This window comes from Podarcis tiliguerta (assembly GCF_965153285.1).
Source record: "Podarcis tiliguerta genome assembly, chromosome: 1".
Lineage (NCBI taxonomy): Eukaryota > Metazoa > Chordata > Lepidosauria > Squamata > Lacertidae > Podarcis > Podarcis tiliguerta.
Window position 1 is genome coordinate 37933992 of NC_139534.1, and position 25479 is coordinate 37959470.

At 38.8% G+C, this 25479-nt stretch overlaps 1 protein-coding gene across 11 annotated transcripts in view; it reads right to left on the bottom strand.

Moving 5' to 3' along the window:
• The window catches only part of ARHGAP15 (Rho GTPase activating protein 15), a 370171-nt gene that overhangs the window by 179869 nt on the left and 164823 nt on the right, over positions 1–25479 (bottom strand). For all 11 annotated transcript variants that reach the window (XM_083410920.1, XM_083410912.1, XM_083410910.1 and 8 more), the window contains 2 exons: positions 4932–5030; positions 2092–2218 (listed from right to left, as the gene is read on the bottom strand). In XM_083410920.1, coding sequence (XP_083267046.1) covers positions 2092–2218; positions 4932–5030 — 226 coding nt within the window. The remainder of the gene's footprint in view (positions 1–2091; positions 2219–4931; positions 5031–25479) is intronic.

A 25479-nucleotide genomic window follows, 5' to 3' on the forward strand; every position in this document is an offset into this window, starting at 1 on the left:
CCATTCTGTAATCAATAAAGTTGTGGCCAAATTTGCCCAATAACATAAACCTAATATCTGTGTCCTTGTGTGTGTTATTTCCCAACGAGGGGGTGGCTGCGGGGTCTTGACACACAAATCCGCTCCACTTGCCAGTGGGGAGGAGTTGTGGTGGACCGCATGGTCATCCACTCCCCGCGAGGGGGGGACTTTGTCCTCCGTTGACCGGGGGGCTCAGCCACGTCAGGGCCCGGCGAGCCAAACCCCATGGTTGGGGGGGCGTGGCCGGGACCGTTTAAATCAGAGGAGCGAGCCAGAAGGCTTCCTCTTTGGCTCGCTTCCTCAATCACCCTCCCTCCTTCCCTATTTTGCAGGTTTATGCACTGGCCTTGCTATGGACCTCGGTTGGTCGCCATTGAGGGGCCTGGTAGGAATTTTTCCATTTAGCAAATTGGCACAGGCCATGTGGTTTTTGCCTACCTTGTAGCAATCATCACAACTTTGTTAGGGTTGCGGTTAGGCATTGTTTGACCTTGTGATGGGGGAGGGGAGGTGCGGCCACCACCTGCCCCTCCAAGCTTAAGGGTATTCCATTAAAGGAATCTGGGGGTGTGGATCTTGTCCGAAGCCCAGGTCAGGGGCTAGGGCCATGACACGACCCCTACGGGAACACCAGGAGAGATTGAATTCCATGTGCTTTAAAAACTTAAGAAGAATTTTGCTCAATCAGGCCAAGGGTTACCTAGTCCAGTATCCCACAATAGACTGCTAGATGTCTCCTGGAACCCCCCAAGCAGTGTGTGATAACCAACACAATGAGAGCTGTGTGGACTTTGGTTGTGCAAGTGACAGGATCACTTAGTGAAAAGTCACCATGTCCTCTCTGGCTAACAAGATATATAACAAGCTGGTTAACATCTATATACCAGCAACATTTTGTGAACTACTGAATGTGCTGTTTTAGTTTTGAGGAGTTGTTTTTTAACAAGCATTGTGTTAGAAACCAGGCACCCCCTCAATCTTGCACTTGGGCCCTGGCTTAAGTCTTTGCACAGCATTTTATTTTTATTATTATTAGTATTTTAAAAAGCATAAAAAGTTTCATTGAACACATGAAGGCTATGCTCCTCCATGGACATCTGCCATTCCAATATGTTATATCTTTTTTCTGAACTTAAGTTAGCTCCATATCATGCCATTCCACATTTCGTCTCTAAAAGATTATTATTATTATTTCACACAAACCCCTTCTGCAGTAAGGCTACCTGTCCATGGCGATACAATAAATAAATAAAGGAAGGAAGGAAGTTGAAGATGGCCATTGCAGTGCCTGGAATCAAGGGAAGAACCTTAGATAGTAACACTGAAATGCATGAAAGAAGATGTAAGTGAAATCATCTGTCTTTACCAGAAACTTTGGAGGGATTCAGACTTGTGGAAACAAAAGCAGCTTTTGCCCAGTTTCCTTTTCCCATTGAAGGCTCTACAACCATCCTATGTCCATTTGAAGGGATTCCTGATCCTCATGAGCTGATCTGGGGGACATAGGCAAGCCTTAATTTTTAAATACAACTGGTTATAGGAATTTCATCCTTCAGCTCAACACACAGTTTTTTCCAAGTGTTTGGACTCCAAGAATTAGAACAGAATTAGGGTTAGGAGCCATTGGCTAAATATGAATAATATGAATTGTGTTGGCCCAACCGCTTCCACTTTGGTTATCTAAAACTCTTTGCTTTTCACATTCTCTATGAGGTGGTTCAGTCAGCTTAATATTGTGAAAGAAACATGCTTCTGATTTTTCTATTCATGCAGGAGAAGTCACAAGGTCATGAAAATTGTGCCCCTTGCCATTACACTGTTCAGGCCTGTAGACCTCTTGCATAAAGAGTTATTTGCAGAGGCCAGCCAATATATCATCTAAACCAGTTTTAAGTTCTCTCATAGTTCCATGCTAATGCACTATATGAAAAAGTACTCTCGTTGATCCAATTGTCTTCTTGCACAAATGTTTTGGATGACCTCCAAATCACTCAGATAGCTGCCTGAATTGCATTACAATAAGCATGCTATGATGTAATATTTCTTTAAATATACATAAGAGGGACTTACTCAAAGACCTTCTGTTTTCTGCCTTTGGCTCCTTAGATTCAGCCTCAAAGCTGCTCAGCAATTCAGAGCTAGAGGATCTTGCAAGCTTGAACTCATTTTTCCTTGACTTGTTAGTCTTCTCTTTGGGCTAGAAGAGAAAAATGATAAAGAAATATATGGAACAATATGCTTGATTTAAAATGTCTGACTGAAAGGAAACAGAGACCAAGAAAACTAAAATACGTTTATCCTATGTTGTCAAAATAAATATTTAAAGTTTTGAAAAGTACGGTACAAGATCTGTTCAGCACAATGCTGCTAAAATTGTGATACTTATAAGTGGGTTTTGATTCTGCAAATAAAAATGAGAAATGAAAATACATTGGAGACTGCTATATAAAAGTTGGGCACTTTTATTTGAAAATACCAAACTATGATAAGATTTTTATCTCCTGCCTGTGGGTTGGACCCTGAGTTCATTCCTGCTAGTGGGAGTATGCTCTGAGTAAAGGTCTGTTTAGGGCATGCTTCCACTAGTAGAGGGGGAAGTTACATAATTTTTGCCGATTCCTCCTTCTCGCTGAAATAACCAATATCAATTCTCACACTTGGGGGGATTGTTGCAGAAGGTTGATCCAGAATGTGGGAAGTGTTGCTATAGCAAAGTCATCTGCCAGTTCCCCTACTGCAGAGTTTCCCAAACTTGGGTCTCCGGCTGTTTTTGGACTACAACTCCCTTCATCCCTAGCTAGCAGGACCAGTGGTCAGGAATGGTGGGAATTGTTGTCCCAAAAGAGCTGGAGACCCAAGTTTGGGGAACCTTGCTCTACTGCATTAAAGGCCTTCTGTCCTGCAGGGAATGTGTTGGAGAAGCAGACCCCTCCCTGCACTCCTTGAATTAACTTTTGGCATCATCATGATATCAAATGACTGACAGGTAGGTAAGTTGGGCAACTTACCTAGCCCACCAGGCTAAAAAGGTACTCCACTCCTGTTCTAGGAGTAAGACTATAATCCAGGACTCATTTACAGGCTAATAAATCCACAGAACACAGCACAACTTACTTCCAAGTAAGCATTATAGGATAAACTATAAATTAATTTATAATATGGTTTCTGTTTTGCTTTAAAAACTCCAAATGTTGAGTGCAGATTTGAGGTTTCATTACTCAAGTGTCCACGTAAACAATAATTGTGAGAATTTTTTTTTTAATTTTTTTTTGGTGGGGGGTAATTTAATTTTTTCCCTTCCTTTATTCTAATCAGCTTAAGGAAGCATATTTATAGTTCTCACACACCCATTGTTTCATTACAACAACCCCGTGAAATAGCCTGATATGACAATAAAAATGGTCATTTTGAAGAATTAAACACCAGGCATGGGCAGAAGTGCACTTGCCATCACATTCTTGGTAAAAAAAAATCTGCACAAGAATTAGCGTTAGGAAAAAACCCACACCTTTCACTGTAGGCAATGAGAGCTCCCCCCCCCCCCATGAAATGCTAGCTGCCATGCAGGGTAGAGAATTGTTTTTCCTGATTGTAGCCAGGGAGGGAAGGCTTAAATCATGGGTAGGCAAACTAAGGCCTGGGGGCCGGATCTGGCCCAATCGTCTTCTCAATCCGGCCCACGGACGGTCCGGGAATTAGCGTGTTTTTACATGAGTAGAATGTGTCCTTTTATTTAAAATGCATCTCTGGGTTATTTGTGGGGCCTGCCTGGTGTTTTTACATGAGTAGAATGTGTGCTTTTATTTAAAATGCATATCTGGGTTATTTGTGGGCATAGGAATTTGTTCATTCCCCCCCCCCAATATAGTCCGGCCCCCCACAAGGTCTGAGGGACAGTGGACCGGCCCCCTGCTGAAAACGTTTGCTGACCCCTGGCTTAAATCTTCCCTCACTGCATCCTACAGTACCATAGGCTATCACTTCCCATGCCTTGCATGTATTATTCTTTAAAAAAGAAAGACATACATGATGGCTAATCCTGTGATTAATGTAATTTATAGATAGGCACTGCAGTACAGTTTATTTAAAGCCTTTTGAGATAATATCATCACATAGGATTGCCTTGGCATTTTCAGTTTCAATGTGTTTTACGATTCTTATTCATTTGTCTCACTATCAGGGCTTTAAAAGAGGTGTGTCGATTGGACATCAAAATGCCTCCAAACCGCTCGCAACAAGTTCTATTGAAAAATGCAGTGAACAAGGGCAAAAAGGATACATGCTGCACAAATAGTTCTAGCATAATTAGGAGAGTTGAAAAGTGAAGTTTATACTAAGTACGTTCAAATGCACATGAGGGGTGGTGGTGGCATAAATAGAAATTGGGAGGGAGAGGCAATTAAAATGGTTGTCAGAAAATACAGTCCTAAAATACCAGTGAGAAAGAAAGGAGTAACAACAATCAGATACATCAGAATATTTTCTAGTGCCATTCTGGCAAATAAATAATATGAAAATGCATAAAAGACTCATAAGTATTAATAGTCATATGAAAGATTATATACTGTAGATAGCATAAATAGAAAATGTAGAAATTCATTAGTTATTAAGCGCTTGTTTGCTTTTACAACCCACAGTAAACCAGTGTTGTCATTATTTCACAGCAATAAATGCACCATTCTGTCTTAGGATAGAATCAGACAGCATTTTAGTTCAGCAACACTTTTTATCTGGAATATTTATTTATTTATAGCATTAAAAAACGCATATAGATCTTCACACACACATTTATATAGTGATTTAAAGGGAGGTTCACATTATTAAGTTCACTTGCTTTAAAACTTCCTTAGATGTGTAAGCACATGCATTGCTCCATGATACTTTTATCAATATCCAAAACAAATACATACCAATCTGTCAATTACATTTTTTATAGCATTGAACCACTCCAGTATGATGAAGTCAATATCTGAGTGAAGAAGGACCTCATTTCCAGATGCTGTTGTGATCTAAATGACAATGGGAAAATCATAGGTAAGCAAACTATGTGAGACACACTTTTTCTTTTCATGTAATTCATTTGAGAAACACAGACGTTTCAATAGCTTGCCATTTTTTAATGCCACTGGTTCTATAATTATGGCGTTTAGGACATATCCAGAATGTAGGAATGTAGGAAGCCTACAGTACATTTCAAGATTATTACTCTTGAAATAATCCCCATTGGAAAGTGAACTTTCCAAGTAGATGATTTTCAGTGCTAGGAACTAACTAGTTCAGTTTAATGAAGTTCACTAAGTAGTTCAAAAATCACTGATTTAGATAATTGCTGAGTGAACTAAAGGTGAATTAAGTTCATTTTGTGGTAAAAGTCTGAATGATTTCTAGCTCATCTTCACATTCATTCCCTCCCCTCCCCTTGCAGCAGGAAGCCTGTGTTCTTAGCTTTTTCTTTTTAAAGTAAGTTAATTGAAAATGTATAAAGAAGGTTAGAAAGCAAAACATAAAGACAACTTTCTAAGGCTTATTAGGCAGAGATGGAGGCACTGCTGTTGCTAAGATTGCTTAGTCATTTAATCATTGTTGCTTAGCAAAACTACAAATGCAGGAACAAAGTGAATAATGCATTATGCCTTTAACAACTTTGTGACTCGCACAAATAAAACAGGATGAGCAGAATAAAATTACGAGGAAGGCTTTACCTGTTGACATTTTGTCTGTCAGACATCTTATTACTTGTGTATGGGCCCTGTTTTACTTCATAATTCAGCATTGCAGCTGGTAAAATTCCAAATGCTTATTTGGTGTGTGTGTTTTTTAAACCAAGGATGATTAATAAAATCACAGAATTGTAGAGTTGGAAGAGACCCCGAGGTTATCTAATTCAAGCCCCTGTACCGCAGTCATCTAAATATGTGGTCATCCCTCCAATTTGAAACCATACCAAACCCTGCTTAGCTCTGGAAATGTGCTAGCAGTTTGCACTGCTGAACCACTAGATCAACTTTTTATAAAAAGTTCATTTGGATGAATTTGAGAGCTGAACTAGTTTGTTTCGTAAAATGAACTGGAACCAGTTCCTCTTTTGAGAGGGTGAACTAGAACTAGTTCCTTTTTAAAATGAACAGACATAATGTCAGAAATGTACGGACTATACCCATATGACTAAAAAATTTTAAAAGCCATGTGGAATACACAATAAAGACTTTAGGGGATGTTACAGTACACATGGGGATTCTACATAAAATGTCCTTCCCATAATAGAAAAACCTGATCCTTACCACGATGTTTGTGTTTATTTGCTGCATGGATGATGAGAAGGGGTGGGGTTGAGACAGGGCTGATCCATATAATAAAATAATTGGACACTGAGGCCAGGGTGGTGATCATTTATCTAGGGGTGGCATTTTCCTGGCATCTCTGAGAATTGTAAGGTGCAATGAGCTAACTCTTATAATTATAATCAGGTATTACTTCATTCCAGATGTGTTGATCCTAGGAGCATCTTTTGAGGTAATGCTTTATATTTATACTATTTATTTATTTATTTATTTATTTAAATTGGCTCATTTTAATCAACTCCGATTCTGTTTTCTCTTCTTCGTGTCATCTCCCCGTGCCAACGCTTGCTAAAGTTTTACTGATTGTTCTCAACTCTTTCTCAACTTGAGGGAAAGTTCCAATTAATGGCTCAAGAGAAAGTAATAACTGTACAGTGGTAGCTCTGGTTACGAACTTAATTCGTTTCAGAGGTCCATTCTTAACCTGAGATACCACTTTAGCTAATCGGGCCTCCCGCTGCTGCCGCCGCTGCACTATTTCTATTCTCATCCTGAGGTAAAGTTCGTAATCCGAGGTACTACTTCCGGGTTAGTGGAGTCTGTAACCTGAAGCGTCTGTAACCTGAAGTGTCTGTAACCCGACGTGTTTGTAACCCGAGGTACCACTGTAACTTAAACTGGGACATATCATTGCAGCATTTAAGATGTTAATAGCCCAAAGCCGAGAGGTGATTCTGTATTAAAAGTCTGTTGCACTTCTTCCCCTTGGTCATTATTTTTTCCAGATTCTCCACTGCCTCTAAGTAAATAAGGGACTAGGGCTGCAATCTTTTGCACACTTACCTGGAGTATGTTTTACAACTCAGTGAGGTTTATTTCTTAGTAAACTTTTATAGGATCCATCTATATGGATATTTGAAATAATAAATGGTTTTTCAAGTGTGGGAGAAACCCAACACAATGAATAGTTGGAATTCCACACATAATATTTCTAGGCAAGAAACTAGTCATTCCACCCTGTTTGATTATGTTCTCTTCCTAAATAATAGGCTGTGTGTACAACTTAAAACAGCTGTTGCCTATGGCAGGTGTTCACAGATATTTCTAAGAGCTAAAAATCTAAGCTGACCTAAATAAGAGACATCCATTATATTATATAGACCTGAGATGCATGCATGTAAGGAACATCCATTATACTTCATAGGTCTGTGATGCTCAGAAATAAAGCACATATATTTTACAGGATGCAGCAACTTCTGTCACAGCAACAGTGCAAAGGTAACTAACTGATGGAACCTATCGCTAACACTTTTCAAGTTTACAGATTTTAATTTTGGGTAGGTTTCAACTGGTTTATATGACACTACAAATGTATTAATGTGGGGTGAGAGACATGAATTAGACTAAACACAATGGTCAATCCAATCTAGTGCATCTCTTCCAGTACAAACAAACCACCACTTAAATTATTACAAGAAACAATATTTTCAAAGTAAAAGCAACACACGTAATTAGAGTGACTTTATTTTGAAGGCTTAAGAAGGAAGCAACATAGTTCACTCTTCCGTTGAGTAAATTTGAGCTTTATTAAAATACAAGTATTTCAGCATTGCATAAACATTTGTACCCTTATGATATGTAAAAGAGATACTTCAGTGCTAACAAGACCAAAGCAACATTCATTTTGAAAGAGTCTTCGTCTTAATGTGCTGTTTGTAATAATCATATATAATCGGTGATGTATGAATATATCAGCAAAAGTAGATCATAGAACAGGAAGAAGTGAATTCATTCAAAATACTTGCTATTCGAGATACAGTTCAAGTCTCTTTCTCTGTAATCTTCAGAGTTACTAAACACTTTCAAGAAGACTGCTACTGCTCTCTACAGTTTATATGCATCCACTTCTTAATTACAGTCAGTAATTGACTTTGTTCTGCTCTGTCCTAGACATTCAGAGGAAAGCATTTCCAAAGACTTTGGTTTGGCGAATTGCATTAAACTGTAGGTTTTTTTTAACCCACTTCTATATATTTCCTACTTAGAATTCTTGATTAAAAAGTTCTTGGAAGGAATTGTTAAACCATATTTGCATTTCTAACAATAGCATTGTTAAAACCAATGGGAATATAATTCAGGGTGGGTGGGTGCCAGATTTGGCTGCAACAATTTACCACTGCAGTCCTAAACAATGTAATAAACAACAACAGCAACCAAACAGTCTCCCCATGAAGGCAATTTTGAGCATATCAGCCATGGATAAGAAAAAAAAACCCAAGGACTACAGAAATACAAAAGGGATTTTCCCCCTCAAAGTCTCCAGAAAAGCTGCTGCCCTCTGTTTTGCTTCTGTTGCTTTCTTATTTAAGATCTCAAAAAACAAAACAACCCTTCCTTTTGCGTGCATTCCATTTTCAAGACACACACTCTAAAAGAGAAAACTTATTTAAAGTGGCATTATGAGCCAGTGCTCACAGTAGTAGCTAGCTCAAAGGAATGAAGGATTTGTGGAGTCCTGATACTTTAATTTAGGCATTAGTTCAAGCAGGTGGTTCTGAGTCAGGATTCGTGTGTCCTCCTTCAGCCTCTGTCACTGACTCACTGTGTCAGTTTGAGGAGAAAAGTAAATTAATGGGCTGGATTCTGTACCATGCCTTTGCTTCCTGAAAAGCTCTTGAAATGTTGGCAGTGATATCTATTTCAAGAACTGAAATGAAATAGCTGCCACATATTTGTAAACTGGATTCAAGCATTCCCAGCAGTAGTCCAATGGGAACTGGTGCGCTTGTCAATGTCACCAATTGTATGACTTCTGGCCCCAGATCTTCCTCCTCCCATTCCAAATCAAACAGAGAAAGCTAGGCGGGAAAGCAGGGAGAAATTTTGAATTGGAGCGCCTGTAAGTTGCACACAATATTGACGTTGACCAACAATGACACACACACACACTCTCTCTCTCTCTCTCAGCTAGCTTTCCCCATCCTCTTCAACTTTCAGTTCATAAACACTGTTTATGCCAACAAACTTTTAATTAAAGCAAACAACAACAACAACCCTTCAGTTCATTTTCCCAGGGATAAAAGAACAGTGATGCAGCTATGAGAGAAGCAAAGGCAAAACCAAAAGAAATCACCCAACAGTGATTTCGGTGAAGTGCTTGCCAGTATTACATTTCTGCAGATTCCCTTTCCTGTTTCATATGGGAAGAAGAGAAGCAGAACCAGAATAATAGAAAAAATACAGCAAGCCATGACACAGACCATCTTTTATTCCTTTGCCCAGAAGAATATATGAACAACCCTGCTGGATCAGACCAAAGGCATCTAAGCTCAGCATCCTGTTCCCCACAGTGGTCAACCAAAAGGCCTATAGGAAGCCCACAGGAATGACACAAATGCAGCAACACTTGCAGTTGCTACCCACCGACTGGTATTCAGCGATCCCTTTTGTTGTGAATTTGGGTGGAGAAGTGGTGGGACTGTCCCCAGCACTCATCACACAAGCCTCAATAAACAGCTTGTGCCAAAACCTGGCCTAGTATTTGATATTTGCTGCAATGGTGTGTTTGCTTTTATCTCCTATAGGGCTTCTTCTCTCCTTAAGTTTTGGTGGGCTTTCAGTCCATTCTTAGAAATGGGCTTTCTGTGTATCCCTCTCCAAATTTCCAAAGCAAGTTCTATGATCCAAATGAATTATGCAAATGAAGTGCACATTTTATTCTGTAATTTATTCTGCTTGTCAAAGTGGAAAGGAGAGAAGCTACTAAGGTTCTGAACCCCTGCTTTCTTACAGAAAATCCTATATACCTTCAAACTTTTGCTGGCAAACTTAAGCACCAAACATCATAGATGATATAGATATAGATGATATAGATATAGATGATATAGATATAGATGGTCAGGTTCCTCTGGATGGTGAATTATGCATCATTACTGATTAATGTATTTTTCACAGCGTACTACTAAATACTGATATAGACACTGGACAGTCAAGGCTAGATGGTACCAAATAAATATGTTGAATTTGTCATTATTTTTTTCCAAGAACAGTTGCCAGTCTAGTGATGCGATTCTCCAGTCTTGTTTTCACTCCTGGATTCCATCTCTGCCATCCCTTTTCACATCAACTTTCTTTTGATTATAAAACCTTTTTTTTTCTTTTTAAAATAGGCTAGAATAATAATTCATTTTATTTTATGTGGTATAGTTACATGGACCACCAGTTAAAAATAAGTACATGCAAAACCAGCTGCAGCAAGATGTGTCTACCACACCCTTGGTGAATAGAAACAAGGTCTAATTAAAATAAAGTTTCGAGACACATAGCCATTTAATTAATTTGGTTTTGAGCCTCCTTAGTCATTTAATTAATTTTGTTTGAATTACATTTGAATTGAATTATAAGAAAGATAGGGATTTTTCAGTTTTTAAAAACATGTCAAAAGCAAGTGTACCACTGGAAATAATATACATTCTTCCCACTCCTGATAACCCTGTTTGTTTTTGTTTTTTTACAAAGTTTAGGTTGAATGAATGAGCTGAGGTGGAGGGAACCTTGTATTAAAAATATATATGTTTGTGTTTCACTATAATATGGTTAAGTCTAATGTTCGGCACATGTAAATAAATCAAATAAAGTAAGTCCCATTCCAACTGCAGTCCCCCACTCCATTTCATAATATGATATTTTGTACCAGATGAAGTGTGTTAAATTACTGAAGAGTACTCAAAGGTGTTTATGGACACACACTCTTCAAAAAGAAAGAAAGGAAAAAAGACATTATCAGGCAGAATGTCTGTCTCAGATGATAGTCTTACATTGGTAACTTTCAATAATTCCTTCTGACAAGTCCAGGCTAGCTGACATTTTTTTAAAAAAAGAAGAAGAAAAAAGGCTAAAGTATCAGTCTGAATAAAAACTTCCTAACTAGGCTTCCAAGAAAGAGGGGGGAAATCCTGCTAGTTAAACATTTTGTGAGAATGTATCTGCCTTGTATCCCCCAATGTTGCTAGATGTTAAGTAAATATATGCTCATTGTAAAAATATTTTTTTAAAAAAAATGTTGCTTTGGCAACTCTCTTATTAAAATGCATTTGTAACCCCCATCTGTCAAGAAAGTTTTGAAAAGTTTGTTTACTTTGGATAGCAGCCCTATCCAGGGTTACCCCAGCAAACAATGATAGCAGTCTTCAGAAGTTGTGTGAGGAACAAGCCACTAGGGATCCATTTTTGTTTTAATTGGCACACACAAACACTTTTCTGGTCTGTCAAGAAGATCAAGCTAATATGCATGGAGGGTGTTATATTCTCAGCTTTTGGGAGTACTAAGGCTCCCTTTATTTAAGTAATTTAAATGATAGACTGCAAAAACTTTGCAATTCAGAAAAAAAATGTTTTATATTTTCATGGGGAATATTTGTTTTAAGGAACAGAAAATGTTATACATATCTAAAGATGTTGAACCTTGTGTTATAATTAACCTGCTTTTTCCAACTCTGTAAAATTAGTTTAAACAGGATAAATATTGCTATATAAAATGTTGCCTGCATTGCTGCAACTTTCCCTACTATTAAAAAAATAATAATGGGAGGGTATTAATATGCAGGTGTTTACAGTGCATGTTTCCGTGTCTCTTAGCATGATTGATCTGAATGTAAAATTGCTGGAAATCTCAGTGGTGCCATCATATCAAATCAACCTGTCTATCAAAGCAATTTGTTATTTAATGGAAAGAAAACAAATGTTTGAACTAAATTCACCAGTAGATCTCAAGTGAGTTTAACACTGCAAGGACTGGGGTCAAATTCACAAAAGAAGAGCATTTATTTAATTGAAATTGAGTTGAACCTTTGATACTCAAATAATTTGGTCCAGAGTGCTCCTATAACACTGACTTGTATGGCATAATAATTTCCTCCAAAGTGGAACTTCAGATTCATGAGAAAATCAGAAAGTTTCAGGGCTGCAAGTATTCCCAGCTCATATGTTTAAGAGCATTTCCTGCTGTGCTGCATCACACTAGTGCAAGAGACAAGGAAACCGAAAGCTCTTATGCTTAATGAATTTGACAATTTCAGATTTTCTCACTTTCTCATTGTTCAGTTTGCCACAGTTTTACATCAGTTTGCAATTTTTAAAAATTAATTATTATTATTATTTTAAAACTTCTCATGAAAATTCACCAGCCCTTTATAATATACACTTTTGTATGCAATTTCCCTAATGGGATGCATTCTTGTACAATTTCCTCACTTAGATATTCATGAGGCTGTTAGTACCGCTGGTGGTTGTGCAAGTGAGGACTCCTCCCTGCCCCAGTTCCCCCACAGCCTCATGTATTATTTGTATCCCACCCTACAGGTAATTGAATGTATTACTGCTTGGTATTATTTGTCCATTGGCATCCGTCTGTCTTGAGAGACAATGGATTACACCTCCAGGGGTTAAGAAAAAATGATGGGTGGGCAGTGTGTATGATGGGTGGGCAGTGTGTATGATGGTCCTGGGCTGCCCAGACAACATGACCCCCCTCTAGGCCTCGCTGATATGGTAGAGCAATGTGTTTGGCACTAGCTTGGCTGCAAGAATTGCTGGAAGGAGGTGTACAAGGTCATCCAACTGTCTTAGGGACTCCACTCTGGATTTGTTTAGGGTTTTACTCTTTAGCATTTTCTTCTTCTCAAAATTTTCTTCTTCTTCTTCTTCTTCTTCTCATTTTCTTCTTCTCAAAATATGTTCCCCTGCTAATATATATACAGTCATACCTTGGGTTACAGATGCTTCAGGTTGCGCATTTCTGGGTTGCACACTGTGCCGGACCCGGAAGTACTGGAATGGGTTGCTTCCGGGTTTCGGCGCTCGCACATGAGCAAACAAACCAAATCGCAACCCACGCATGTGCAGACACAGGGCTGCGGGTTGCGAACATGCCTCCCGCATGGATCACGTTCGCAACCCAGCCGTCCACTGTACTCCAAATATCAGAGAAAGCGAGAACCCCCAATATTATGGTATGTTTTATTTTATTTTATTGCATTTGGCCAGGACAACAAACATTTATCAAACATTTGGGAATTGCTTTGTTTTGACTTGCACTAAGAAGAAGAACACTTGCTAACTTTAGAACTGCACAAGTTTATTTGCAGCGGTTTCAAGTGGGTTTCTTGTATACTAAAATAATAACTTTCTAAAATAATTACATGTTTATAGAGAAATACTGTATGGCTAAAATAAGAACAGCAGCTTGAACATCTTCCAGCTAAAGTTAATATTAATCCAGGTAAGAACGAGAGTAGGAGGTCTGTTTAGTCTTAACTGTAACACTAATTCAATTGCCAACTCTCAAAAGAAAAAGAAAAACTAGTACAGTCGTACCTCGGGTTACATACGCTTCAGGTTACATACACTTCAGGTTACAGACTCTGCTAACCCAGAATTAGTGCTTCAGGTTAAGAACTTTGCTTCAGGATGAGAACAGAAATCGTGCTCCGGCGGCACAGCAGCAGCAGGAGGCCCCATTAGCTAAAGTGGTGCTTCAGGTTAAGAACAGTTTCAGGTTAAGAACGGACCTCCAGAACGAATTAAGTACTTAACCCGAGGTACCACTGTATCAGGCAGAAGCTGGAAGGGTAGGGTGAGGAGCCCAGAGGAGACCTTCAAGGTGGCATCTATCTATTCACCTGAGGGGTACTGCTAACAATATGAGTCAGGAGGAAAGTAACCCCTTTGGCCATTTCTGGCAACTGGGCCCAAAGCAAAAACAAAATCATCAAACCAGACCCATAACCTGTTCTGTTTTGAGCAATGGGCTCTACAAGGACAAGCTTTTGAAAAGCTTTTGGAAGGATTTCGGCAGGCACCTCTAGAAGAGCAGCACTCATCCTCAGACTATGCCTTAAGACCTTAAGTAGAAGCTGCTGCTCCGTTTAAGTTGCTAGCTCTGCCTTCTGTGAAAAGAGCCTCATCATTTAAAGGGGTATTGCCTGCTTCAGCAGTCAATGACAACCACAGAACAGAGGAGACTGTGCTTCCATTCAGACTTCTTAGCTGTAGTCCTCAGTGCCAGAGGAGGGCATCCCACTGGTCCAGAGGGACACTGACATAATGTCTCTGAACTAAGGCTCATGGTCCTGTTCCATGCATATTACCAGTCTGAATTCAAATGAAACTTTATTGGCTTGGAATCTACCAGGGTTCCAAAATGCACAAAAGCCACCGCAAGGACAGGAAGCTTTCTCTCTGCTGTCAGTTACCTTTGAACATGTAGATGACAATGAGAATGGCAGGCGGAGCTAGTGCACCCCCTCTCTCTACCTTTCTCACATGTTTAGTTAACCTGTATAGGGCTCTAAAAGGTAAAGGGACCCCTGACCATTAGGTCCAGTCGTGGCTGACTCTGGGGTTGCGGCGCTCCTCTTGCTTTATTGGCCAAGGGAGCCGGCGTACAGCTTCCAGGTCATGTGGCCAGCATGACTAAACCGCTTCTGGTGAACCAGAGCAGCACACGGAAACGCCATTTACCTTCCCGCCGGAGCGGTACCTATCTATCTACTTGTACTTTGACGTGTTTTCGAACTGCTAGGTTGGCAGGAGCAGGGACCGAGCAATGGGAGCTCACCCCGTCGCGGGGATTCGACCGGCGACCTTCTGATCAGCAAGTCCTAGGCTCTGTGGTTTAACCCACAGCACCACCCGTGTCCCTTGTATAGGGCTCTAGGATGCACTAAATAAATAAATAACTAAATCCCTAACTTGAAATTGCGAGGTTGTACTGTTTCTTAATGTGTTATACAGGATCACATTGCAATCTCACCTGCATGTGAATTCAGAAATCTCTTATTCTTTGCCACTATAAATAATTGCATTTGGACATTAAAAAAACCAAAAAAAAAACCACAATAAAACTGAAAAGGTCCTGTTGATACAGGAGACATGCTCGGTGGGCGGTGGGGGGGGGGAAGAGTTGAAAAAGCCAATTCTCTCCTTATCAATCATGCTTTTGACTAGAGATGTGTAAATGATTTTCCACTGCAAACATAACCTGGTGAAATTAACATTTACATGAGATTCACAATAAAACAGCATGACCGTGACATGAGCCCACATTGAAATTATCAAGCATATCCTTTCACTCAGCCCAGAAAGAAAGCTAGAACAGGATTGAAACAGTGTAAGTGTCAAAGATAATATGGAAGAAAGCTTTTATCTAAGTGGAATTATAGGTACAAGGCATGCATGTCAGCCACCTATTCCCAAAAATGCAGCCCTTATAATTGCCCAATGAAACCAAATACCAGGCCACTGCTCTTCGAGTTCTATAACCTGAAAATGCAGGTCAGAGTTCCCATGTTCCCCAAAAGAGCTGGCAGGAGGATTGTGCCTTGCTCAACATATTACTAAAGCTAAGGGCTATTGCTGTGTGAAAAGTCCATCCTGGCAATAAATCACCATATGAAATGCAATATATGTGAGTAGCGTATTTGCCTTGCATACATTTTATTTCCTCATGCAAAGTGCCTTTTATCTAGGACACCTGTATTATCATCTATTCAAACAGCAAACTTTGGCGCTGAGTTACGGTATTTTTTGCTCTATAAGACTCACTTTTTCCCTCCTAAAAAGTAAGGGGAAATGTGTGTGCGTCTTATGGAGCGAATGCAGGCTGTGCAGCTATCCCAGAAGCCAGAACAGCAAGAGGGATCGCTGCTTTCGCTGCGCAGCGATCCCTCTTGTTGTTCTGGCTTCTGAGATTCAGAATATTTTTTTTCTTGCTTTCCTCCTCCAAAAACTAGGTGCGTCTTATGGTCTGGTGCGTCTTATAGAGCGAAAAATACGGTATATCATCTTTGTCATCAAAGAGGGAGGGAAGTATTAGTAGGGCTCGCTGAGGAATTTCATTTTGAGGAATCCTGATGCAGACTAACCAGATCAACATCTACCAGACTAGTATGAGGATAAGAACATATTATTTGGATTTTGTACTTATCCTAATTTTGTGATACAGTTCTTAACTCAGAGCATGTAACAAAATGCATAAAAATAATGTGTTTGAAACAAATAAATTCATAAATGAGTGTACTGAGAGGAAATCCTGACTTAAATATGTATTTTGAGATAAAGTGTGTACCTAAATAAGTGTTAAATCAGGGGTCAGCATACTTTTTCAGCAGGGGGGCAGTTCACTGTCCCTCAGACCTTGTGGGGGGCCGGACTATTTTTTTTTTGGGGGGGGGAGGGGGGAATGAACAAATTCCTATACCCCACAAATAATCTAGAGATGCATTTTAAATACAAGCACACATTCTACTCATGTCAAAACACCAGGCAGGCCCCACAAATAACCCAGAGATGCATTTTAAATAAAAGGGCACTTTCTACTCATGTAAGAACATGCTGATTCCTCTATCGTCCGCAGCCTGGATTTAGAAGGCGATTGGGTCGGATCCGGCCCCCTGGCCTTAGTTTGCCTACCCATATGTTAAATTATTTAAGTAGAAATCTGTCTGTGTTTTTGTATTTTTTAAAAAAATCAGGTAAATGTGGAAATGGGACAGAACGAACATTTCAATAAATATATGCAAACTTGGCATGGACTGGAAAGAGACTGATCTGTCCATCTCTAAATATTAGTATGTGCAAGGTTTGCAGCAGTAGAAGATCATCAGGGGAGGTGGAAGTCCTAAGACTCACACTCTGGGGCTGTGCACATGGTAAGAGTAGATTATAAATAATATAATTGATTAATTAATGGTAAAATAACCCCAAAACAGCTCAGTAAGCACTATATATGCTGAGTAGCCATTTAACGTTGAATGGGTACCTGAGCCAAGATGCCATGTTGGGTGGAGAGGGGAATGGAATGCAGTATCTGAAAAACAGAATGACTGGCTGGCTGGAATACTGAATAGGAAGATTCTACACTGCAACATCTTTTTGTTGAAGCTCCCACTCCTCAGCATTGCACATTTCATTTGTATTTCACAACAACCGGGGTGCCAAGCTGAATAAAATATTGGGGGCAAGTAATCCCCTCCCCACGTAATCGATCACATGTTGTGACACATGCACACCATTTGAATGGCAATGCCCATTAATTTTGGGGGTGCCGAGTCCCTCAAATAATTTATTGGGGACGGGGCTGAGACCTTGGCCCCTAGGAGGTGGCTCCTATGACAACAACTTTCATATTAACCTCTACTATATACAGTGGTACCTTGGTTCTTGGACCTAATCCATTCTGGGAGTCCGTTCGACTCCCGAAACCGTTTGAAAACCAAGGCGCAGCTTCCGATTGGCTGCAGGAGCTTCCTGCAGTCAAGCGGAAGCTGTGTCAGACAATTGGCTTCCAAAAAACATTTGCAATCCGGAACACTTACTTCTGGGTTTGTGGCATTCGGAAACCAAAACGTACGAGTACCAAGGAGTTCGAGAACCAAGGTACAGTTTTTTGTTACGTTTTGGATGCTAGGATAAATGGGTGTGGCTCTAACCAATCCAATCAATTTAATAAAGAAGATACCTTGTGCTTTTACTAACTGTGCCTGTTACTGTTGTGTAACAGATTCGTATCAATCAAATTTAGCCTATTCGGTTCATTATTTTTTTTTAAAAAAAAATCCTTCATACTGGATCCAATACTCCTCTGGACAAGATGGGAGTACTCATAATAGGTGGTTAATGTATCTTGGAGTCCAATCTGTTCTGAATGAGTTGCGCTCCTTGTAAACGATTAGGCTTGCGGTTTGGAGGTACTTTAGATACCACAACGTATCTTATGCTAGCTACAATTGATGGTTCAGTTGTGACCCTTTTGGAACAGAGATAATCTTGTGACATGTTATTCAGACCCTAGTAATCTCCATATGAGACTACTGATATGTGTTGCACTGGGTCTGGTTTCTGAGACTATGTGGATATTTTAATTGGTCCAAACAAAGCAGCAAGACTGATCTTAAACCACTTGTGGGCTGCTGGTCCATTTCCAAGTACAACTCCAAGCAGTAACTTTAACCTTTGAAGTCCAGTTTAAGCTGAACCTGTGTATCTAAAGGACCTCGTAGGCACACAGATTTGTTGAATTCCTTCATTAGAGAGGCATGTCAAATCCTATGTCCTTCCAACACTATTGGTCTTTTAGTTAATTTTCAGTTCAATCCTATACATGTTTACTCATAAGTAAGCCCTGATGCTTCTCTTCTTTAAAGAATGTTTTAGTCTCTGTTTTTATCATGATTTATCATGATTTATTATACACTGAAAGTCACCCTGGAAGTTTTATTTTAAACAGAAGGGTGGGATATTCAATTCTTTAAATAAATACATAAACTATGTGAACGAATGAACAAATGAATAGAAGGCACAAATTTTCAAAATTCTGAAAAATTTAGTATTCATAAACTGAATCTGCAAGAAATAAAAACATTTAAAATAAAAACGCTCTTTAAAAAACATTATCAGGAAATTTTATTTCCAAAACCACATTGTGATTAGTTGTTCTATCAGGTAATGTAAAAACAAGTATCTTATTTTAATTTGGTATATGGTTGAAGGTATGATATTTACAATCCAATCAAATTAACATTGGGAAATCTATTGCACTGAGAAGTATAGCTGTAGAGAAAGAAAGTTTGAAAGGTGGATAACTGTAAAAGTTAATTTTACCCATTACCCATTGATTCTAGCATCCTGCTTAGTTAGGTTTCAGAACTGCGTGATTTTGCCATTCATTAGTACCTATGCTAAAGAAGCTTTGAGAATAATTGTAAAACTTCAGGCTTCAACAGCCTAAGGAGGATAGCCTTACAGCCAGATAATGTGAACAAGAAGGGGGGAACATGATAGGCAGATACATTATTTTCAACGAGGTCCTGAGAAGGCTTTCAATTAAGGGGAAAAAAACAATTGACTGATGTTCCACTACTTACTGCCAGGAATCTCTATGTAGCATTTGTAGAGGTTTTTCCCTCCTTGCTCTGCCCAACATGTGGGCTGAGTGTCAAGCTGTGAGTTTGTAAATCTTTTTCGGCACTTATCTAAACTCAACATGAATTATAGGATTGCCAAATCTATTTGACGCAGGCTTGGGTTTTTATTTTTCAGTGCAAGGGCTGGGGGGTGTATATGATCTAAAATATGTTCCCTTCTATATAGCTACTATTCTACAGTATAGTCAGTTGTGATGGGTACTAGATTATGAACCATTCTGTTTTCTTTAATAGTATATCTAAGCCCTATTCTACCAGTGCTTTGATATATTTAAGTTTACTAGTAAAATGATATAGTTATTGATCTATTTGTTTACTAGTAAGCACTATAATATGCTTCCTTCACAAAGCTGTTTTGTTTGGAGCAGATACAAAACAGTGAAGTTATGTATACAATTCTGTTTGTCAATATTTCTAAATACATATTCATTCCAGTAAAATGGCCATAATTTTGTAACAGCAATAATAAGGACCCCTGGCAAATGAAGTGCCTGTGCTTTGTGCACATTCTGCACACAAAGCACGTTGCCTCTCCCTGCTAGATCCAGAGAGTGCTGGATCACCAATGTCTGGGGTGGATGAAACGTTTTTGTTTCAGCACAACAATGGCCCCAAGCGCAATGCATTCACTATCCTCGCAGGGAAGACTAGCTACTACTATTCATGTAGAAATACATTTGACAACTTCATTGGGATTGGGGCTAATTTACTTCCTAGTCACCCCACTCATTTGTAATCATGTCTGCTCTATTCTGGATGGCTCTCCTCCTCCATCTGCTATACATAGATTGAGAAGCCTTGCTGGATCAGGCCCCAGTGGTCCATCTAGTCCAACATTCTGTTCTCAGTGGGAAGCCTGCACAACAGTGCCGCAATTTTCAGCAACTAGTATCCAGAAGCATAGTGTCTCCAGAGTAAAGGCTGAGTATAGCCATCATGGCTGGTAGCCATTGATGGCTTTATCCTCCATTATTTTTTTATGACCACACACATGCAGCGATACCTCTGGTTAAGAACTTAATTCATTCTGGAGGTCTGAGCTTAACCTGAAACTGTTCTTAACCTGAGGTACCACTTTAGCTAATGGGGCCTCCCGCTGCCACCGTGCGATTTCTGTTCTCATTCTGAAGCAAAGTTCTTAACCCAAGGTACTATTTCTGGGTTAGGGGAGTCTGTAACCTGAAGCGTCTGTAACCCGAGGTACTACTGTATATAGTTTTCCCTCCTGTTACTATGGTCTATGATTCTAAAGCCCTAATCTTTGTTCCAGAACGAGCTAAATATTATGATGGGGTGCAATGACTACTGCACTTTCAGGACATCACACCCCCTATGCTTATAGTCCCAGCATCAGTTGTCTGTGATGTCCAATTTCAAAGTCAGTGTGTTTCTACCACTATGCCACTATTAATGGATGCACCATAACACAAAGCTGTTAACATTCAGCATCCTTTTCAGGATGGAACCAGCTAGACTGGTGCAAGCATATATGCCTAATAGATGGTAGCAAGCATTTATGATGGGATTACACCACAGCCCAACAGGACAGCACTTCACATCGAATGTTCCCAAAGCATACAATTCACATACTTTCAGCTGCATTTATTTTTAAGACTAGAAAAGCAAAAATAAAAATAAAAATTGTCTGCATTGCTAGATCACCCAGTGGCATGTATATTTATCTGTACATGTGTGTATCTACACACCACACATACACAAATATCTGTACACACATGCATATGTATATGCCTCTCGTACAGACATACACACAATTGTCAACCTCTTAATAAGGATTATAAAGTACTATCCCTTTGGTTGTGGGCCTAATAAACTTTGTGTGTGCGCGCGCCTGTATTTTTTTTAATATCATTATAATAATATTACATGGCAGGCAAAAATATAATGAAAATGATAATTTGCCAAAAAGATTTAAAAAACACTGAGGTGTTACCTATCAAAAGTTCTCCTTCTGTCTGTGATACAGCACAGATTGCAATCGTGACAGTAAATCTGGTGCTATTGTTAATGCCATGGCACTTTGGTTTTTGGCTTGCTTCAGTCCAATCTGTGACATGCTTGTGAATATCTTTCTTCTGTTCTGTCTGTATGGCATATGGATTTCTGGGATACAACGTCAGACCTATCCACATAACAAGTGTTCAGAGCACCTTATCATTTTTAAAAGCCAATTACTCAAAAAGACAAATGTGAAATGTTTCACATTTAATGATGAGCAAATCTGCAAAACAAATGCAATTTTGCTACATCTTGGGGGAAAAAAGTTTAGTTTAACTGTAAATATTGCAATGGAGTCTTTAGCAATACACATGATGGGTAGGGACCAGCTCATATTATGCATATTTGTACATGACTGTCACTTAAATTTGCAGCATTTTTCATAGTGGCTTGTTTGAAATAAATAGAAAGAAAATAAGGCACAAATGACTGAAATAGAAGCCTGCAAAAATGTCATTGCTCACGTCGAGCATTGGACACTTTAAAAAAAAATATTTTGAAAGTCTCACCCAAAAACATGAAAACTGCATATGTCTACAGAGGTAGAGGTCAGTAATGAAACAATTAACAGCAAAAATATGAAACCATTTCCTAGAAATATTTGTCAATATATAAACAATGTTTGGTACCACACATAAGTTCTCTATGAAGCCTAGATTAGTAGCCGTATGTCCTATTCTCAAACTGAAATGATGTTAGTCGGAATACCTAAAGACATGGTTTCAAAACAATGTTTTTCTGGGACTACATGGGTTCAAGTTATGATTCTTCTTTGATGCAGCAACAAATAAACAGGATGCATATAGGAGTTTTAAACCTACAAGTATAACTACTGAAGCCCACATATATAATGTGCTAAGTGGTGTGTGACTATATGCACAGTGTGTATGAAACTCTTTCTCTGTGTTAGTGGACATTTGTGAACTTTGCTCAACGCCCTTTCATATACGTATATAGACAGCAAGGTCATTCACATGGGCTTTTGATTACCCAAAAAGAGAATGCTGTTTGCTAATTAAGGCTTTGAATCATGGAAAGTTACAAAGGTCCCTGGTCCAAGTTATGCTTAGAACAGATTCATTTTTACTCATACAACAATTGTAACAAGAAGCTAATGTATAATGAATTCCATGAGATTAACAACTCAGTCATCAATTATATGTATACTTAGCTTAGGATAATTATCATTTAGCCCATTGGGATTTACTTGAAAGTAAACATGCACATGGTTTACTCGCTCATAGTAGTGGATAGTATTTTCAATTATTAGCAAGCTAAATAAACATATTATCCATCATTTTAGAAGAAGTGAAATATTGGTATTGATAACAACAACAACAACAACAACAACAACAACAACAACAACAACTTTTTTGATTCCCAGCCACTCTGGCCGGCTTCCAACACACATAAAAACATAATATAGCATCAAAAATTAAAAACTTCCTAGTAAAGGGCTGCCTTCATAGGACTAGTGGAACAGCTTTCTTTAGATTTAAATGCCACAGGTTCACTTCATAGCTCTTGTGATTTTGAACTTCATCAGCAAAAAAATAAATAAAAAATCCCACCTCTCCACTCCACCCCACCCTCAAAAAAAAAAAAAAACTGTTGCAAAATACTAGACAGAATTCTGATGGTGCGAATTCCTCAGCTGAGTGAACACATAAATACACTTTTGTAATATTTGTGTAATCCAGCTCAGCTGTAAAACCACAAATTAAAATTTAGCAAGGCAGAAAGGTGGGCCGCAAACAGAGGATAAGATGTTTATTTTAACTGGGATCCTGTTGTTGTTATTCTGCCTTTTTAAGAAGGTCAGCCACATCTGTGGTTGACTTGAAGAAGGCCAAATGTGCTAAGTTAATATCTGATTTGGGAAATGGACTGTTTTACCTCTAATCCACAGCCAAGCTGTAACAACAAATTCCAGTATTATTTGCTGGTTTTCAAACGTTATCATCCTAAAGCCACAATGAAATCTAAAAGGAAAACAGAACTAGTTCATAGCCTCAATAGCTGTACGTTTATAATGTCAGACATTTTTAGATGTTTAAATGCTGTGTAGTTGTAAAGTATAATGGACGAAACAATAAATGAGCAACATCATAACAAGGCAACTCTATGTATGCTACAGCAGGGACAATGGGAAACTTCATATTTTCATTTAGAAAATGCAGTATGTTCACACTAGTGGAGTTCAAGCACCTTTCTTCCTTTTCCGGCTTTGTTCTGTTTAGATTACATGGCCTGCCTTATTCTGGGTAGAAATTTTCTGTGACAGAAATAGATAAGCTCTTCTCCCAGACCTTTTGCTAATTAAAAAAAAAATCATGGCCTTTTAAACTGTGTGTTGGGAGGGTTATTGTTACTGTTTGTTGTTATGGCATTTTTTAATGTTTTTATATTGTAAACTGCCCTGTGATATTCAGATGAAGGGTGGTATAGAAAAAAAATACTACTACTACTACTATTACTACTACTATTTGCGCATTGTCAGTATTCCCCCATACCAGTTGCAGAGGTTTTCCTAGTCTGAATATAGACTGAGATGACATCCTGAGTTCACCTGGAAATAGATTAATACTTGTTCAAATTATTTGCTAGATGGGATCAAAAGTCTGTAGTAAACAGCTGAACCTCATTTTACGAATATAAGAATTCCACTGACAAGCAAAACCAGCCATTTTAGAAAGAGAATATAAAAAGGTCCACCATAAAAAGACACAATGAGATAAGGAAAGTGTCAACGTTACTTCATTCATTCTAGTAGACTAAAATAACTATGTGCATAGCCAAGGGTGGGGGTATGTGGACAGAAGAAAGGTGGCTTAATCTGACATGCATTCTGTCATGGATTTTTCACAGTGTTTTAATTTTAACTTCACCTTTCTGGGAAACGGGCTACTCAAATAATTTCTGGAAGCAAAGTTATAGTTTTACAGGCAGATTGTAAAAACCCATCAAATGAAAGCTTTAAGAAGGACTCCCCCGCATTTACTTTGAACTTAATCTGAAGAGGTTTAATCACAGCTTGTACACATCTTCTTTTTTAAATGCTATAAGTCTCTCTCTCTCTCTCTCTCTCTCTCTCTCTCTCTCTCTCTCTGTGTGTGTGTGTGTGTGTAGCAGGGAGTAATAATCAGGCAGGAAATCATTACAACAGATGCTGACTTTGGTGATCCCATTTACACATTAACAATCTCATGCGAAACCCTATATAGGCAGTACCTGTGATAACTAAAGTGTCAGTTGGTCATTAGGCAAGAGGGAATAAAAGGGAAACAGAACATTGTTTTGTTAATGACTACAATTCCCCCCCCCCATCTTTGCACCTGTTATTCTACTATTTTATTTCAGCTACATTTCAAAACACTACAGTTGGGCTCTCCTTGCCAACCTGGGATGGCATAAGCCTGGGTAACAGAACAAAATGTGAGGAGGTCCTTCTGTCTTTAACGCCTGTTCTCCAGTGAATCAGCCTCCAATTAATCTGTTTCTTCGGTAGGAGTTTAATAAAAAAAAGTCAAGCGCACACATGTTCAGTCTTGTATAGCAATAAAACTGTGTTAACATTATCTGCCTAGCCAGGTCAAAAAATTGTATATAATTAAATGCCAAAAAACCACTTCAAAATTATAAAGAGCTTTCCTTTTCTTTTTTAAAATGAAAAACATGGTTTAGGGTGTGTGTGCGTGTGTGTGTGTTTTGGTATGTAATTGATTAAGAAAGGCAGAGTGGCTGAAATACAAAATGGGATAACGAAGAGAGTGGTGTCACTTTTTATTACATTTTCAAAAAAAGTTTGTTTCATGGCCAAATGACACACATTAAAAAAAAAACACCCTCTCAAGTTATCGAGCATGCTAGTTTGCATTTTTATGAACCAACGAATGCAGAAACCCAGATTTTTGCGTGTGTGTCCAGACTGTGGAATACAAACTTAGTAGGTTGTGCACACCCCAAATCTCCACGCTGTCAATCAGATGTCTCCCACAGTAAAATATATAGTGTTCAATATATGTTCTATATCATATTGCTTTGATAGATATTTTTTAACTGAATTGTATTATTTTATGTATGAATATTTTAATGTAGAGTATCAAAGGCAGATTTCTTCTTGCTGAAGGAATGTGTGTAATCAAGCTGACTTTGGGCAGCCTGCCCCATCTCTTCCC